The 15,789-nt window shown below is 37.5% G+C and overlaps 1 protein-coding gene across 1 annotated transcript in view; it reads left to right on the plus strand.

The window, feature by feature from the left end:
• The window catches only part of Edil3 (EGF like repeats and discoidin domains 3), a 482,626-nt gene that overhangs the window by 212,334 nt on the left and 254,503 nt on the right, over nucleotides 1–15,789 (plus strand). Inside the window, exon 3 of the mRNA XM_008853285.1 lies at nucleotides 7,101–7,229. Coding sequence (XP_008851507.1) covers nucleotides 7,101–7,229 — 129 coding nt within the window. The remainder of the gene's footprint in view (nucleotides 1–7,100; nucleotides 7,230–15,789) is intronic.

Genomic DNA, 15,789 nt, shown 5'->3' on the forward strand with positions numbered 1-15,789 from the left:
ATTCTTGATGAGGTTTTTATTTCACAAAAGAACTGAATTTTACATGTGTATTAAAGTAAGAAAGAATATAAAGAAGAGAAAAAAAGAGCAGCGGAAAATTATATAGAAGACAGTTTGAAACTAAAAGTCACATAAACATGCCTGGAATAATTTCTTGATTTCAACTAGTATTAAAATGGAATGACCATGGTGTAAAATGGCAACCCCCAAAATATTCAAGTATTATTAAATGTAGACCACTATGAGAGGTTTTGTGTGTTTTTAAGAACAGAGTTTGGAGTGAAGTTTTGGGTCATAGTTATTTCTACATTTTTTTTTTCCTGCTGAAGCAATGATCAAATCCATGCTTTTTAATGACATCATTGCCATTTCTTTGTTACATCATCTCCAGTGTACATTTACTTTTAATCCTTAACTGTCAGTGTTTTGGAATCATAGTCTATAACCTTATCAACTCTGAATGTACCTTTCCACAAGAGTGTTCAGACATTCGCTTCCTAATGTTCTGTATATGTTCTATCCAGCAGTGATGATTGAGAGCAGAGTGTTTACCATGTGAGTAGCCGATTGTGTTACACATGTAAAAATAACCTTAGCTCTATTATTGGAATTGTGAAGAGTCGGTAGCAAAAAAGTAGAAAATTATATGAATTTGATGTTTTATGAGCAATTAATCTTGTTGTCATACTTGGATGAGCTTGGATATAGATGCCTGGAAAGCAAGCTGTTGAACTCAGTTGTTCATTAATATTGATCACATGCTGTTCCCATTGTGTTAGGAGCTACTTAAAGGATACCTGCAAAAGTATTATGGCATTGATTAAAAAACTTCCTGAAGTCTTTTGGATCTTAAAAGTTCATTTATACTTTATTTGTTAAAAGTTATGTTCCACCTGGGTGTGGTGGTGCATGCCTTTGATCCCAGCACTTGGGAGGCAAAGGCAGGTAGATCTCTGTGAGTTCAAGGTGAGACTGGTTCTACATAGTGAGTTCCAGGCTAGCTGGGACTACAGGCGATCCTGTCTCAAAAAGACCAAAATAAGGAAGAAAGAAAAAAAGAAAGAGAGAAAGTTAAATTAGCAAATTAGCAAAACTTGTTGTTTGGTGAGATAGATTTTTGTGATAGATTTTTATGAAAACTCATCAGAACTGAAACTCACAGTCACCACTGTATAATTCAGGATGTCTATAACACCAAGAGACACAAACTTATTTAAAGAGACTTTTCTAGTGGGAGGGAATTGAGATCAGCTTGTGTATCATCTTTTAGTTGATAGAAGTTCTAAGTGGCACATTGGCAGACACTAAATTGCTTTCATACTCATACTTGGTTTTCTCATTAAATTGTTTTCAAGCTATGTGTAGGTTACCTGTATCGGTGCTAACAGACTACAAATTATATATGAAAGTTACTTCAAATATACTAAAGTTTGGGCTGTTAAAGTTAGCAATATATGTTATGGAGAAGGGAGGTAGAGATGTAAAATGGCTAATATTCATTATATAAATGCATGAAACTCAAATAATATTTTTAAAAGACATTGAAGGGTCTAGAAAGATTATATACTAAAAGCAGTTATCATTACTTATTAATGTACTAAGTCTTCAAGATAATGCTTTCAGTATCAAAACAGAACAGATTCTTGAATGTGGGTAGAAGGCACAAAGATTAAGTTTTCGAGTATCCCTAAATTTCATGTAATTAACCCCCTTATCAAAGGTTACTCAGAAATTCAATTGTTCTTATTCAATACCGAATACAAAGCCATTTTCACTACCAGCATATTTTGTGAGTGTTCAACTTAATTTGTTTTATCCTTACGTACTAGGCTATTTTATGATTGCTTCTCTTTGGTCATGCATAAATTAAATGACTTTATTTGTAAAGGGGTTGTCTGAGTAACAAACTAAAGCACTCTTAATAGGGTTGAACAAAGTTACATTTTTAAATCATTTATTTGCCAAATAATTAAAATGCATGTACTAATTATGAGAAAAAGCACATGCCAATAGCTGCTTACAGTTCATTACAACAATCTTTAAGCTTTAACTGTTTTAGAAAGAAATAACTGTTGAACCCAATTATACATTTAAAAGGCTCAAGGCTTGAAAAGTATAGAAAACTTAAGAAAAATATCCATATTAATTACTAAGGGAAAAGTCAAATGCTGCTGATTTCTTATAAAACTAAATTTAGACTAGGATTTGGGCAACAAAATTTGTTGTTAGCACTTACTATTGCCATGGGCTCATTTAGTTAGAATGTACCAAACATCTACTGTGTGTCAGCCAGAATATACCCATATCAATATGAAATACATGGTCTTAGGAGGAAAAAGAGTGGTAGAAAGTCACACATTTTAACTCTCTAGACTCTGCAATGAGCACTTTCAAAAAGTATGCTCAAGGCATATAGAGACTGGGGGCTGGAGAAATGGAACAGTGGCTAAGAGTGTACAATAATCATGAGAACTTGTCTTCAAATCCCAGCACCCAAGTGACAACCAGACATCCCTGAACATGTCTATAACCCCAGCTCAAAGTTTGCTGGGCCTTGCTGGTTTCCAGTCTAGTTTAGAAAGCATGAGCCCCAGGTTCAGGGAGACACCCCGCTCAAAAGAAATAAAAAATGGTAAACGGTGCAGCAGGTGCTCTTCTCTGGCCTCTGCATACATGTATAGATGGCCCCACCCAAGCTTATGAATGTATATACGCACATATACATGTACAAACGTAACTATAAAAAGTATACAAAAGCAGTCTTTTGTATAATTATGATATATTAGAGAAAGTGGATTCAAACTTTATAAATAAGGAAATACATTAACATTGGCTTAAACAGCTTAGACAGCCTATCATATCTGTAATATCTTGTATTCTCTGTCTGAAGTCTTCAAAATGCTCTGAAATGCTTTTATTTAGAGAGTCTTTTGGGTCCTTAATTATTTATAAGAATACACTTGGTGCATTCCTGCTGATTCTGTTTACAACTATCATAACTAACATCAACACACAGATTGAGAGCCTGGAAGCAAGCACGGCTTGATATAAAGATCGTATGCTTTGTAGTCAGGCACAGAGAGATAAAATCTTTGTTTTTTAATTAGATACTCTTATGTAAGTTCTTAAAACCTGTTTTCTTGTTCCTAAAACCAGAATATCTTCTGGCAAGCAATGTAAAGAAAAAAATATGCACATAAGAGTCTTCAGAAATGCTAAATTCGTGTCCCATTTGCTTCACTGGTGTGAAGAGAAACAATGGTCAAACCCTCTGTAAAGATAATATTTTCCTAAAACTCTGATTTCAGCTATGCCCTTTGGGATGGACAGAAAAAGAGCTCCAACCCACTAACTCACATTTTTATGTAACCAGAGGCTGAACCAAGATTCCTGCAAGATGTCACCTATGTATGTCCTCAGGGAGTTGCCAGAATGTCTAGGTCTTATGTAATTCATAATCTCCCTCACCCAGCAGCAATCAGTCTCAAATAGTTCTCAGTCTAGTTCTGGCCTGCAAGCTATTTCTCACCTCTGCTTTGGGCTCTTGTTTAATTGAGCTGACATGGGTCCCGTGCTTGATGCCATGACTGACACAGGCTCAATGGCCTCGAAGCCTCTACCTCCTTATGCTCATGAACTGGCCATGGCTCTTAAAATCATTCTGTCCCCTCTTCCACAATGGTCCCTGAGCCATGGGTGGGTTAGTTTTCATATAGGCGCCCCATCCTACACTCTACAGTCTCCTATTCTCTAAAACTTGGCCAGTTGTGGCCTTCTGTGTGTCTCATACACTGATGAACACGAAAGCCTCACTGGTGAGAGTTGAAGGGTGCGTTAGCCCTATCTCTACTCATTATTCTGCTGTGTTCCATGAGCTTTAGTTGTAGAGATTCAACTGCAGGTATATGTTCTCTGTGCACGACCAGATGTGGAACTGTACAATAGCCTCCCATCTCTTGCAAAAAGAAGCTTCATTGATGAGTGCTGTATGACAGGGTATGTTTGTCGCTCTAAGGGAGGTCTCTTCTATCTGACACTGCATTCCCTGCCAAGCACCTCCTAGATGAACATATGCATTGATGTTCAGACACTCTATGTGCATTTCTCATAGGGTTTCTAGGGCATCATTTTTCCCTCCTAGCCCCCAAGATTCACTCATCTCTGCTCTTCTTTCTCCCATTCAGCCCCCCTCCTCTCTCCCTTCCTAGTCACAGTGCCCCCATTATCCCCACCCTCCCCCAGTACCTCCCAACTCCTGCCATCTTTCCTTTTCTGACTTCACTCTCTCCCCTACAACATGGTCCCTTGCATGTCCCTCCCTCCTCTCCTCCCTGCCTAATATACCCACTTTTTCCACCTCCCTCAGGTAACATCTGTTCCCTACTATCTCCCTTCCAGGTTGTTTCTTTTCCTTTACCTCCATGTAGCCTTTGCCTTTATCTGGCTCCTTGTGTTACATCAGAATTTATACACTCACATATAAGGGATTGGTGCTACAATCCACAAAAGGGAGAAAACATGTTGCTTACTTTTCTGCATTTGTGTTACTTCACTTAGTATAACACTCTCCAGCTCCATCCATTTATCTGAAAATTTCATAATCTTATCTTTCCTTACTGCTGAGTAGAACTCCATTGAGTAGATGTACATTTTCATTTAATCATTCATCAGTTGAGGGTCCATTTAGGTTGTTTCCATTTCTTAGCTACTGAGAAGAGAGCAGCTACAAACATGGATGTACAGAATCTCTACAGTACCATTTGGGTATATGCCAAGGAGTGGTATCACTGGTTCATGTGGTAGGTTCATTTTTAGTTTTTTTGAGGGTTTTCCACACTGTTTTCCATAGTAGGAGCACGAGTTTGCATTCCTCCCAGCAGTGAAGAGCATTCTTCTTTCTCCACATCCTCTCCTGCAGTTGGAGTCTTTTGTTCTCTTAATGTTAGGCAGTCTAACTAGTCTAAGTTGTCTTAAATCTAGTCATAGGTCTTTCACTTTTCTCAAGTACTGACAAAGTGCCACCTTTGGGGAAGTACTACACAATTTAATTCATATGCACTGCATGACACTAAACTCCTTCTTTCAATAAATGCAGTATTTTAACAAAATTGCAGCATGTATTTGAGGTTTATAACAGTGTTATGGGATACATATATTTACAGAAATGTTAACTACTGTGACATAGACTAATGTACCTATCATCTTATATAATTACTTTTTTTTTACAACAAGAGCAGCTTAAACTTACTTAATAACAATTTTCACTATAATACAGTATTATTATATTTACTTCTGTTGTACATTATATCACGGGGCATGTTATCTTTCTTGATTATCATGAAAATATAGGTATTTATTATAAAGTCACAGCTACTCTAATTTCTTCTCAGTTTTTGAAAGCCATACTAAAGAGGAGGGTTGTGTGTAGGCTGTATGGAGGCACACTGGTTGCCATTCCAAGCATGTCTTTATTAGACTCTACCACTCCAGAATTTCACACATTTTAAATGGAAATAAATGAAATATATCTTTGTCTATAACTTTTCTAGTGGAAAGAATACAATCATAACCACTTTTTCTAATGTAAGACAATGTCACCCAAAATACAGGCCCCTGTCAAATGTCCAGTTGCACAATTCCAAGTAAAGATGATGAATTTTCTTTTCCCCCTTAATGTCTGTATATGGATTGGACCCACATTCCAACCATCCTCTAGTGCGCTCCATGAACAGCCTTGTGTAATGGAGACTATCAGTTGTTCCAAGTTACCACATCACTGTGTCCAACCTTATGCCTTACTCCTGGTCTCAGATGAGAGCACTCACTCCTTGCGTGGCTGATCTTTTCCATGACTCTGGAGTTCACTCTTCATGCATTGTCAGGTGTTTCCTTTTATTAATCTCATATTTCTTTTCTAATATGTATTTCTGACTTCCTTTTCAGTGAGTTTTTCCTCACAAGCATGTTTTATTCTCTATACTTAAATAAAAATGGAGGAAAACTTAGAGAACTTTTATTTTTGTTATTTGGTCCTTTTTCTCCAGGGACAGCTTTTCTTTCCTTTAACTAAACTCTTTCCCTTATCTTCTCCACAATCTCAGCTCTGGACACTGTCCTGACTCAACATACTCCAGGTAGATGACTGTAATGTTGAATATTGTGCTGAATGCTTATGATAGACAAAGGAGAAAGGGAATGCAGGAGCAGGTGTGAAAAGCCCTTAGATTGTGACATAAGCCCATCACTTCATAGGGAAGTACATAATGAGAAAAGAAGGCATTGCTTTTAAAAAACTGCAAACTGACAGAATTTTCAAGAAGACCTCAGCTATACCATGAAACATCCCAGAGAGCAGAATGTGTGCTTGATATATTCTGTACCAGGTAGAACTGGCCCAGTTTGACACCCAGTGGTGCTCTATCACGGTCTGGGGAGTTTGACCTGGAATGAATGCTGTTTCAGCAGATCCTATAGATCAGTGGCAGGATGCTGCCAGTTAATCACACTTTTAGCAGCTAGTTTTGTCCAAGGAGATCGCAAAATGACACCATTTCTTGCCATTGATTCAGTCTCTGTTGAACTTACATTCTCAAAACCTGAAAATGATTACCACTACCTAGTATCCAAATATGCAACATCCAATGCACTGCTCCATTTAGGATGGTCAAAAAAGGTTTCTCTAGAGGTGTACACCATCTCAAATTCATGAATAGTCTGTACAGTCACGGCAAGGAGCTATCCACTTGACTTGCTCTATATTGTTATTCAGAAGCTATTTGTACTGGTAAGGTGAAAAGCTTTTCAGAATCTATCATTTAGTATTCATTGTTCAATATGTACAAGATATTTTAAAGTTCAGAAGCCTTGATAGTAATTATTGAATTAGGACTGTTTTAGGTGCCTAATTAGTAGCCAGTACTGGTCTGCTAAAAGGCATTAACCCTCTATATTCAAATCCAGGTAATTGGTCTACAAAGTTTATATAGCTAGTACAATTCCTGGAATGAAAGTGCCAAGAACATGACTGTTAGTTTCAAAATGTTTATCTTGTGTCTTCTGTTAAGCAGATGCATTATGAAGCATTTTTTCCTGTCTTTTAGGTCCCTGCATTCCCAATCCATGCCACAATGGAGGAACCTGTGAAATAAGTGAAGCATATCGAGGCGACACATTCATAGGCTATGTTTGTAAATGTCCCCGAGGATTTAATGGGATTCATTGTCAGCACAGTGAGTTATTTCTATTCATTGTGTTTTTATTATTATTGATCTAATGTGTACAAGTCATTACCTTCCTTGTTTGTGGTTGAGTCATAGACTCTTAGAACAGCCCAGAGCCCAGTCATTTGGCCCCTGCTGCTTCTCTCCCTAGTGTAAGCCTTGGCTCTAGCTGTGGACTGTTTCAGTACCCCCACTGGTATTTGGGGCCAGCAATCTACCAGCCAGTCATTTTCATCATTGTTCAGCTAGACTTTCAACAGGTTGTCTTTCATTTAAAACTAATCTTTATCTCTTGCTTTCATATTTGTCTTAAAGCTACATTATTCACGCATCCCACAAAATATTTTGTTGATTAGGAGCACAAGAATACCTCAAAATGAAAGAATACTCTTTACCTAATATGTAACCTAGTTTTCTTCTTTTTACTTTTTTTTTTGGTTTTGTTTTTATTGAATTTTTGTGTATTTCATGCAGAACATTTAAAACACTTAATCTTTGTACCCCCATCCCACCGGAACCCTCTCATAATGCCCCCCCCAGAGCTCATATGCTTTGTCATCCCTGTTAAGGCACACTGTGTCAAATCAGTGTCCCTAGATGTTCCCCGGTGCAAGTCCATCCACTGAGGTCTAGTCAGCCTATCTAGAATCTCTTGTTTTAGGAAGATCAGCTCTCCTTCACCTAGCAGCAATCAGTTGCCAATATTTCTTCAGGTACAATTGGGGTCTGCTGTTCATTTTCTCAGATTACCAAGTACCACATTTGGTCACAAATGGACATTGTCTGTGAATTGTCCAGGCCTAAGTGACACATCTACAATGCAACCTTTACACTTACAGCTCATAGAACATGGAACAGGGGTAAAGAAGATGACACTAATTAATCTCTCAGTTCTCACTAATGAAGCCCCCTCATGCAGCAGAGGGCCAGGAACTCAAAAAGGTCACAAATGGCCAAAGTGTAGATATAAAGAGTCTGTTGAATGCTGGTTTATTGAACTTCACCCACTCAAGCCTCAGGAACCATCGGCAAAGAAGGGGCAGAAAGATTGTAAGAACCAGGGAGGAGGTGCATGACCATATGGAAACAGAGTCCTCCAAGCTCCTATGGCAATGGTGTCAGCATATACAAGTCCCATGCAATCTCCTTTTTACTTTTTAACATTTTAGTGTGAAAATTTTTAGAAGTTCAGTAAGCATACCATGTGTCAATTCTTTTTTTTTTTTTTTTTGTCCTGTGATGATTTCACGATAGAAGTTAATCTAACGATAAATGCTCACTGAGTGGCATCAAACATTGCCAGAATGCAGGGATGCTACAGTGAACTCTGAGCTTCCTTAGGAGGTTCTTATAGAGGTGGCTGCATTTAGGCAGAATGGTGAAGGGGGCCTAAGATGTTGATTGGGGAAACAGGGGTGGAGGTTGGGAAGGCAGCATGTGGTAAGAAAAAATGGGGAGGGAATGTTTGAGCCATTAATACTAAAGTAATACTTAAGACTGTGGTATTAGGGACAAGTATGGCAAATCTGAATTGACTGACCCAAGTCAGATTTCTAGCCCCCATAAGCAAGCACTGTGTTTCTGTGCTCTGTTTCTGGGTTCTGTTTCTGATTCTGTTTCTGAGACATAGAAGCATCTCCTGTCTTCCTGGAGTCTCCCCAGGACCAGGATTTAGTAGAACATCTGGAGAAGGTTGGTATAATACCTGAGCAATATTGCTCCTTACAATTGTCACCTAAACTTCCTGGGCTGGTCTCTAAGTCTCAGGTCATCAACAAGCAAATGAGAGAGTATAGATTTTTTTTTTTTTTGTCTAAGTCCAAAATACCTGGGTTAAAGGTATTCATACAGATTATTTTCACATAGAAACATCTGAAAACAGCTGTAGAGAGACTGAGATGGGGACATAGCATCTTTGGTGCCTTGCTATTCACTCAAACCTAGGAAGAGAATATTATAATCACTTATTTGATTATGAAATCTTAATTTGTGTTATCAGGTAAAGACCCAAAAGCAGACATTCTAGCTATATGAATAACTCACATCTGAGCTGCTTTATATAGTACACACACAGGCTCTCCCTGAAAGAAGAACTACATTTTTATGATGAACTTATCCATGGCCAGAGATGGGCCTTATAGACAATGTCAACCATCCTTGCTTCTTTTTTTTCCTGTTGAGCAAATGAGGCAAATGAGATAACAATAGGCAAATTCTTACTGTTAGAAGGAATACCAAAAACATTTAATGGGACAGCTTTTGGAAAGCATGTGTAGAACGCTAATACACTTTTATTTTACATTTTTTAACCTCTCACTCTGAGAAGTAGTTGAAGTATTGTGAAGTCAAGGTTTTCCCTTAAACAAGAGATTGGGAAACTTTAAATCATGTTTCACTTGATAAGATCTATATAACAGAATTGTTTTCACATCTCTAAGACTCATTTTCCTCATATTTTAAAGGTTAGCTTTGTTTCTTTCAATTATAGTTTGTGAGCTAGAAATCACATGGGTGACATTAAGTCATCATTTATTTTCCCAAAGTAAGTTACTGTGGAAAGTTGCTGGTGGGGAAGTTTCCATGCCCTGGCTTCCACATGTGATTCTTCTATGTGGACCACTGGAGTTTGGACCTAAAACAGATGGTTCTTGTTCCCATTCTCCATGGTAGGACGTACACACCTTTTCTCACATGACCTTAACACATAAAATAAGCTCACACTTAATATAGTTTTATCAAGTCTTATTTTGAAGCACAAAGGAGCTCTCCCTTTCACTATAACTTTTATCTCCAGAAGTTTAAGTGCAATGGAAAGCCCGCGGCTGAAAAAATCAATTCAGTACTGGAATTTTTGTCTAAGTCACAAGGTACTTTCCCATAGCATGCACCAGCATCAGGAGCAAGACAAAAGGAAGACAGAGGGTTGGATTTGGAATCAGAAACTGGGATCTGAGATTATGCCTTTCAAAGTTGATGAATAAGTGTGTTTGAGTCAGTCCTTTGACCTCTCCCCAATTGAAAATATATAAATGAAGGAACTGAACTAGAAATAGATGACCTTGTGTTCAGATAAGCCAGGACTAAATGATAGTTTGTGTCCTGTACAAAGGTTATCAAAACTTCCTCTTTACAGATGGAATTGAAAGGGGTTATACCTTGTGAAGCAGATCTAGATGTGCTGGTGGCCAGGAAGGATTCTTCAGTTAGGAGAAGTAGGAAAACAGCTCTTAAATCCCTTACCAGGTTTGATAGATGTTTTAATTTATATTTCATTCTTGTAACAGATTATTTATTATTTATTATTTATTTATTTATTTATTTATTTATTTATTTATTATGACACAGCGTGTGTGGGGAAATCAGAGGACAACTTTATTTATTTATTTATTTATTTATTTATTCTGGTGCCTATCTTGAATCTCAGTGCTCAGGAGACAGAGGCAGGTAGAGCTCCATGAGTTAAAGGCCAGCCTGCAAGCTCCAGGCCAGCCAGGATATATAGTGACAACTTCTTTCAAAACAAAATGAATAAACAAGTTGTTGATGTCTATTCAGCCTGCTTATTAGAGCTTTATCAATGATCAGGTTGGGCTCTGTGTCTCTGAGGTTTATTAAGAATTGTGTGTTAAGGCTGGAGAGATGGCTCACCGGTTAGGAGCACTTGCTGCTTTTTCAGAGGACCCCAGTTCAGGTCCTAGCACACACATCAGTGACTGACAACTACCTGTAACTCCAGCTTCAGGGGATCTGATACCCTCTTCTGGCCTCCTCAGGTATCTGCACATATATAGCATATACTCAAATAGACATACACATAAATAAAAATATTTAAAAGGACCACTGAAACAACTTGGTGATAAAGGCACTTGCCACCAAACCCAACAACCTGAATTTGATCCCTAGAACCTACATAATGGAGGCAGAGAACCAATTTCTGCAAGTTATCCTTTGGTCTCCACATGTATGCTGTGGCACATGTATGTAGATAGATAGACAGATAGATAGATGATAGATAGATAGAGGATAGATATAAAATTTATTTAATTAATTAATTATTTGGTCTTTTTGAGACAGGGACTCTCTGTAGCCCCAGCTGTCCTGGAACTCACTATTGTAGACCAGGCTGGCCTTGAACTCACAGAGATCTGCCTGCCTCTGCCTCCCAAGTGCTGAGATTGAAAGCGTGTGCTACCATGCCTGGCTGATTTATTTATTTTTTATGGGGCTTTTGGTACTCTAACATCCCCCCTCTGAAGAGATAACCCTAAAAATCGTTTAAGGAATAGATAAAGGCCCCCAAATAATTTCTACATTTTTGGCGTTTGGAATGGAGTATGTTGCTAAGAGGCCCAAAGATATTGTGAGTTTTAGCCAAGAAATTGGCTACTTTTCTTTGGGTTTTTTTTTTTTACCCTAATTGCCTAGCCAATTCCTACCTACTATGCTTACCACACCATCCTCTGAAGAGGTTACCCAAATTGCCAATAGGGAATCAGGAAGCAAACCACTTTGGCTTCTTCCATGCTGAACAGGGATGCAGGGTGAGGAAATTATAGTACCCCTTCAGTGGGCCTATATAAAAGACTCCCAAATTGCATAACTCTTATCACTAGGGGGAATGGAAAGTCTTGGAATTGTAAATAGGAGATGTGAAGGAGAAATAAAGACAAGGGTAATTAGCATTACACATTCTAGACAGGGAACTAGAAAAAGGTTAGAACAGGGAAATTTCAAATATTCATATGAGAGTCCATTAGAATTTCTTGACAACAGCTTCCAAAAGCATCCCTCTATTGGGTTCTCCTCATTTTTCTTTGGTCTTTCAAAGCTGGACTCTAGAGTGATGGATTCAGGATTTGTTTTCAGGTACTTTGACAGCTGTTGGAGTGGTTAGATCAGTGTCAGTTCCATCTCAAAGGCTTATAGATAGGGGAAGAAAACAAATTTATCCACCAATTTAGAACAATAGCAGGTTGTCTCCCTTAACTACAGGTGGGCACTAAAGTATTGGAGACCAAGATTCTTTGAAGTCTTATATCAGAGCAACACTTTATGGTCAGGGACAAAATCACCAATGAGAAATAATTGTCTAAATAACTTTTTATACAGACTTAAGCTTAATATCTAGGCAGTGTAAACCCTTGAACTCTTAAAAGAAATATACTGATAACTTTATTCTTTGGTTATACTTTCCTTTTGGGTATTCAAGACCGTACAGTTGGCCCAAATAAATCAATTTATTTTTACACCTAAGGTCATTTGAGGATCTGTTCCTCAGGGGTCACATGGGCTTGGGAGGAGCTCCTGGTTCCTTTCTTTTACCAGTTCCGTCTATGTGAACCTAAGTCAAAGGTCCTACTTGACCATGTCTTGCTTCACTTGGAAGCATGATTGAGATGTTTCCTCTGAGTTGACCCTCTTCTTTGTAGACTGGACACTGGTTCAAGTCCATCTCGTGGGGTCTCCGTGGCCTCTTTGATCAAGAGGACAGGTGACTCACCACAGTTATAGGACATTTTGAGAGATGTTCCATAATCCCCTGGAACTTAGTTGACCTTGGAGGGCAAGGGGCATAAACGGTCCTTTAAGCCCCTCTGACCACATTAATATAGGCCTTAAACTATGGCTGTTAAATATCCAGTAAGCTGAGGTCCACCAGTCTGGTACTTTTAATTATCATGTGCTATGTAGATAAGGCTTGGGTAAAAAAATCAAATATGCTCAGATAAACCTTGACTAGATATAGTTTGTTCCTTAAACTGCTTGACTATACTATGAGTATAGAAAATTTAAGATTATGTGTATATTATTTTTGTCTCATTCTTTATATATCATAACAAGCCTACACAAACCTTTATCACTTAGACTTTTTCATTTTCTCTATTTTGGAAAATATCTTCTTTCCCATATCCTTTTAACATCTTTTACATTTTCATTTTCTTTTTTTAAAAAAATGATTATGAGACATAATAGCATTAACAAGTAAAATTTCCATCTGTTGTGAGACTCTTTTCCTGGTGGTGCTAAGCAATGCTTATTCCCTTTTAAGGTTCTAGTGTCAAGACAATGTTTGATTAAAGTTTTACTTGGGAACCAATGTGTAAGTATATCACATTTTCTAAACCACTCATCAGTTGAGGGGCACTTAGGTTGCTTCCACGTCTCAGCTATTGTGAAAAGAGCAGCAACAAACACGGTTGTACAAGTATCTGTACAATAGGATGAGTCCTTTGGGTACATGCAAAGGAGGAGTATAACCGTGTCATATGGAAGGTTCGTTTTTAGTTTTTTAAGAGTTCTCCACACTGTTTTCCACAGAGGTTACATGAGTTTGCAATCCCACCAGCACTGAATGAGCATTTTCCTTTCTCCACATCCTTGCCAGAAATTGGTATCATTAGTTCTCTTGACCCTAGTTCTCTTGATCTGATTGTGTTAAGGTGATACTTTAGGGTGGTTTTAATTCACATTTCCCTAATTATTAATGATGTTGAACACTTTTTGATGTGTTTCTTAGCCATCTTTATTTCTTCCTTTGAAAACTCTCTGTTTAGATCTTTAGCCCATCTTCTTATAGGGTCATTTGGTTTCTCAAGTCTTTGTTTTTTGAGTTCTTTATATAGTCTGCATGTTAAACCTTGGTCAGATGTGTCAGTGGTGAATATTTGTTTCCCATTCTGTGGGTTTTCTCTTCAGTTTTTTGATTTTTTCTTTTGCTGTACAGAAGCTTTATTGATTTCTTAATTCCTGAGCAACTTTTGTCTGATATAGAAAATCCTTTTCTACATCTATATATTGTACGTTACTGCCAATATTTTCTTCTAATAGTTTCAGGATTTCCAGTTTCACATTGAGGTCTTTGATCCATTTGGAGCTGACTTTTGTGCAAGGTGAAAGATTAGGATCTAGTTTCATTCTACAGGTGGAGATCCAGTTTTGCCAATACCATTTGTTGAAAATGCTGTCTTTCCTCAATTGTGTGTTCTTGGCACTTTTGTCAAATATCAAGTGGCTGAAACTGCAAGGACTCCGGTTTGGATCTTCAATGATGTTCCGTTTATCTATGTGTCTATTTTTGTGCCAGTACCATGCTGTTTTTATGATTATAGCTCTGTAGTATTCATTAATACCTGGCATGGTAATCCCCCCAGCTTGCTCTTTGTGCTCAGGGTTGCTTTGGCTATCTGGAGTCTTTTATGCTTCCATATAAATTTAATGATTTTTTTTCATATCTGTGAAGTATGTCATGGGTATTTTGATTGGGATTACATTGAATCTATATATTGCTTTGGTAGGATCATCATTTTCATATTAATTTTTCCAATCCCTGAGCATGGAAGGTACTTCCATCTCCTGGTGTCTTCCTCAATCTCTTTCTTTAATGATTTAAATTTTTCATTGTAGAGATCTATGGTGTCTTTGGTCAGACCTATTCCAATATTTTTTTTTTCAGCAATTGTGGAAGGGAGCATTTACCTGTATTCTTTCTCCAATCGCTTGTTATTGGTATATAGAAAAGCTATTGATTTTTGTAGATTGATTTTATAACTTGCCACTATACTGAAAGTGTTGATTATTTCTTTTTTTCTGGTAGAACTTTTGGGATCTCTTAGGTATAGGATCATATCATCTGTAAAAGTGATAGTTTGACGTCTTCTTTTTCAATTAGTACTCCATTAATTTCCTTCTCCTGTCTTATTGCTCTAGCAAGAGTTTCAAACACTATGTTGAAAAGGAGTAGAGATAGTGGACATCCTTGTTTGGTTCCTGATGTTAATGGGAATGCTTCAAGTTTTTCTCCTTTAAGAATGATGTTGGTTGTGGGTTTATTTTTTAATGCTTTGTGTTGAGGTATGTTCCCTCCAGTCCAATTCCCTCTAGGACTTTGAACATAAATTCATGTAGAATTTTGTCAAAAGCCTTTTTTGTATCTATTGAGATGACAATGTGGTTTTCACCTTTGATTCCGTTTATATGAATAATGGTGTTTATTGACATGCATATATTGAACCATCCCCGCATCTCTGGAATAAAGCCTATTTGATCATGGTGAATGATCTTTGTGATGTGTCTTTGTATGCAGTTTGCAAGTATTTTGTTGAGAATTTTTGCATCTACGTTGATTAAGCATATGGGTCTATAGTGTTATCTTTACCCAGTTTGGGTGTTAATGATGAAGGCTTCATAGAAGGAATTTGGGAGTTCTTCCTTTGTTTCTATCATTTTTAATAATTTAAGTAGTATTGGTTGGAGGTCTTCTTTTAATGTCTGGTAGAATTCTGCTGTAAATTCATCTGGGCCTGGGCTTTTTTTAGTTGGGGGGCTTTGTATTACTGTTTCAATTTCCTTATGTATTACTGGTCTGTTTAAATTGCTGATTTTTTCTTGGTTTAGTTTTGGTGGTTCCCATGCCTTTAGATACCCGTCCATTTCTTAGATTTTCAAATTTAGTAGCATATAGGTTTTTAATGTATTCCATTAAAAATGTGTTGTGATGTTTCCTCTTTCATCTCTGATTTTGTTGATTTGGAGGTGCTCTTTCTTTCTTTTGGTTAATTGGGCTAGTGGT

The sequence above is a fragment of the Nannospalax galili genome, unplaced genomic scaffold, assembly GCF_000622305.1.
Source record: "Nannospalax galili isolate Female #2095 unplaced genomic scaffold, S.galili_v1.0 scaffold45, whole genome shotgun sequence".
Lineage (NCBI taxonomy): Eukaryota > Metazoa > Chordata > Mammalia > Rodentia > Spalacidae > Nannospalax > Nannospalax galili.